At 50.1% G+C, this 3,870-nt stretch overlaps 1 protein-coding gene across 1 annotated transcript; it reads right to left on the bottom strand.

The window, feature by feature from the left end:
- Nucleotides 1-810: 810 nt before the first annotated feature.
- On the bottom strand, nt 811-3,363 carry TEOVI_000752300 (Dipeptidyl-peptidase 8-like, putative; the record flags this gene model as incomplete). The annotated part of the gene is made up of 1 exon (XM_067220696.1): nt 811-3,363. One exon carries the CDS (start codon nt 3,361-3,363, stop codon nt 811-813), a length of 2,553 nt encoding a protein of 850 aa, XP_067076797.1.
- Between the last annotated feature and the right edge of the window lie 507 nt (nt 3,364-3,870).

Raw genomic sequence — 3,870 nt, 5'->3', positions numbered from 1 at the left:
AGACACACAACACTAACAACATTCCACTCGTTTATCTTTCCCCCGGTGTAGACGAGTGGTTTGCGGAGATGCACACAAAGACCACTCGCTATTAAAGGGGATGATAATGACAACAGTGGAAAGTTACAACACACATAAAACCAAGAGGTAACATCAGTGCTACTATCTAACGATTGATTGTTTACTCATCAGGTAATATGCTCAGTTCTCCCGAGTTACATAAAAATAGGTTTCTCATCATACACACCAGTAACAAAGAACCTACAATCTGGGACCATGTTGTTGAACCACGCGAAGCACGAGTGTGACCTCGGTGGCCTGCCACGTTCCTGCAAGCAGCATACAAAAACACATGGGCAAGGGGATCACAACTAACCGCAATGTAAGATCGTCAGTGCCGCATGATAAAATGCATCAGGGTTCAGACTCGTCTTCCAATAGTATGATGGCAATCTCATCATTCTCACAAGGGTGGTGGGCATTCGTTGTGGTGCTACGGTACATATACTAGAAGGAAAATGTATGTGCATGTGTGTGTGTGTGTATTGGAAATGCATAGTGAAATGAACATATTGGTTGCAGCACAGCGGAAACGGGTACAACTACTGTAGCACGGAAGGCAGGGAAGGTAGAAATGGTGTGTGACTCTTCCCATACAAAAATAAATTAAAGTGCACGCGAGCACTGCCGCAGATGTTATCATCATTATTGGTCAAGCACATCCCCAGCCACACAGATGTGCAACAAGCATGTTTCCCTCGTAATTAAGCAACCGCTACCAGTACACTACACAACGCAAGTAGTCCACAATTAAAGCACCTCCATAAGTGTCTTTGCGAGCATCGCGTCATGGTGTAGTCGCGATGCCTTCTTCTTCCGAAGGGAGTGGCGCTCACCAGGGTAAACAACGCTGCAGCACGGTTTGCCCGCGTCGATCATGGCATTAACCACAACGCTCGTGTGACAGAAGTGAACGTTCTCGTCAAGCAACCCATGGGCTATGAAAACGCGGTTCAGTTCCTCTGGAAAGTTGGAGGCAAAAGCCTTAATGGCACTCCTCGTGTAGGCATCACTTATGGCGCATTTGGCAGTAGCGTCACCCTTGCTGCCTGATGTTCTATCAGCGTTGGTGTGCAGCAGACCCATATAGCGCTCTGTGTATCCAGTGTCATAGAGAGTCCAATCCCCCACAGGTGCCCCTGCAAACCCTATCTTAAACACATCTGGAGCCTGCGACATTGCAAGCAGTGTTGCATAACCTCCATACGACCAGCCGAAGATGGCAACCCGTTCAGGATCCGCACAAAACCCACACGGTAGTTCCTTGCAGTTTGTCATGTGCCGCACCCAATCCACGTAATCGGAGGTCTCAAAGCTCCCCATGCTGTGCTTGCAGATGCTATGGTCCCGTAGGCCATTCGCATTGCTCATTTGACCGTCAGCGACAAGTACGGATATACCAAAGCTCGCCAGCATCTGGAAAATTGGCTTGCAGGCACCGTCGAAGTCACTGTCGTACACGAGTTGTGCGTGGGGACCACCATAGATATACATTGCTAAAGGGTTCAGCTTACCTAGTGCCGCGTGAGGAGATACAAACAGTCGGCCACTGAGTGGAACACCACGGCGGTTCACGATGTTGATAATGTGCGGGACGGTGAGTCCCTCGAGCGTTGTACGTGGGGTGACTGCCTTTTCGCTGGTATCATCCCACAGATGCCGCGTCGGAACGACCCAGCGGCTTCCAGGGTTGTTTATTGAGGAGATGTGAAGCTCTGCTGGTGTGGTCGCAGTGCTCGACACATAGCAAAGTGTATTGTTCAACACTGCGAAAGAGTACACGTGCTCGCCGGAGGGTGTTAGCTGTGTCAGCTCCTCGGCAGAAACAGGACCTGCATCCAGGTTTATCACAACGCTGTATAGCACACTCTCCAGCCTGTTTCTTGCATTAGCAAGGAAGAAAACCCTGTCGTCCTTCACTATAAGGCCTCCAGCTCTCACGTTCCAAGCGCCACAGGTAAGTGGTCGCCACGAACCCTCATCACCCCCTTGAGCACGGGCGTACACATGACTGTGCGCACTCTCACTCTCATTGGCGTGGCGAACGAGCACTTCATACTTGCCGCAAAGGTGAAGTGCGACACCGGGTTGGACATCTACCCATGCCCACGGTATATGCTGGTGCCACTCTGTGGTGAGATTGACTGTCGCCGCACGGGTAGCCAGTGTTGTTCCTGCAGCCACCGCTGCGACATCAGTGTCACGCGCTGCTTCGGAAAAGCACGATGCAAGTGCTTCCGCATCAACAACAGGTAGAGAGTTAATACGGCACGAAAGGAGAGACATTTTCTCCTGCGTGCGACTGAGAACAGAAAAGTAAATGGTGTGTTCGTCCTTAAACCCAAACCGAGGCATGTACTCCGCCCACGGTGCAATGGCTGCAATAGCACTGCTCGGGACAACACGATAACGCTTTGTCCGCCTTTCGTACACTACGAGCACAGTGCGGGCATTCGGGTCACCAACACGGCAGTACGGCATCTTTTCCACACCAGAGTCAGTCGAACCGTCAATTAGCATCACCTCGCGCAGCATGGACACGTCTGTATAGCTGAACAGCACATATTCAGCTGTGGCGTAGTGCCCGGTGTAACGACCGAATTCCTCCTGGATAATGTAGTCGGCGTCCCCACAACTGTGTAACTCGTCGCCGAAAGTTGTCACGCATTCCACATTCACCCTCAAGGGTGGTTCCCTTGAGTGGCTGGCCTCACCACTACCTTCCACAACGGTCGCAATATACAAGTTATTGCTGTACACAAAAGAGATCACGTCGGCACGGTCCTTGGTTGAATCACATGCACCCGCGTCATTCGCCAAGTGGGAAAAGTATTCAATGCAGAGAAATGGTTTCTTCTCTGAGGAGAAGCGTTGCTTCAGTTCCTCATCACCGATATAGTCAAGTACTTTCAGCGGTGGTTTGCCGCTTGCGGGGCGGTATAGAAATATGTTTGCTCCACTTGTGAAGAAAACAGCACCGTCCCTGCACCGTACACGGTAGCTGCTGATGCCCGTCACGCGAGATCGCAGCCGCTCCCGCAGCAACTCCTCCTCCTTTGTCTCAACAGTGGAACCTTCCTTGCCTTCTGCAGCTGTGCAACCTTTCCGACAGCGATCAATGACGCGACTCGGGGTTGCGTTGTGATCTGCAATATTTACACTGTAAAGTTCCTGATCCATACCCTGCAGCCAATACAGCTGATCACCAACAAACTTCAACATACGAGGCTTCCCATCTACAGCGAGGAGCCCCTCAAGAGCTTTTAGTTCATCAATATATTTCGACAAAGGCAAGGTCGGCATTTTACACCCCTCTCTTCCTGACTGACTACGTGAGGTGGACTATTTCTAGGTGATGAAGCTCGTTACTAAAAACAAAAAAGTAGATACCCACTCATTAAGGGTTAGGGATGCGGAGGTTAGAGGAAAAACGCAAGACACAAGCTGTTGCAAGTAAGAAAAGATGCTCACACCAAGCTGGCAAGGGTGGCGAACTGACAGCTATAGATGCATAGAGCTACAGGTAAGCTGTTTAAGGGGCATACTTCACAAAGGTAGAACACAAAGTACAAGAACAACGAGTAATGCCCACTTGCGCACCCACGTACTACACAACCCGTAGACATGCCCACGAGTTCCACCATCGACCGCCTTTGTCTGACCGCCGCTGGTCTTCCACAACCTACAAACAATGGGATTGTGATCAGCTCATAAAACCGCGGCAATGGCACAATGTAAATCGACACTACATCAATCAAATACGTTCATCATTTTTTGAGAAAATATAGAAATATTAAGCTACACTTCCCC

Source organism: Trypanosoma equiperdum (genome assembly GCF_001457755.1).
Source record: "Trypanosoma equiperdum strain OVI genome assembly, contig: ctg_1201, whole genome shotgun sequence".
NCBI lineage: Eukaryota > Euglenozoa > Kinetoplastea > Trypanosomatida > Trypanosomatidae > Trypanosoma > Trypanosoma equiperdum.
The sequence above is the reverse complement of the archived record's forward strand: the minus strand, read 5'-3'. Positions and strand labels throughout refer to the sequence as shown.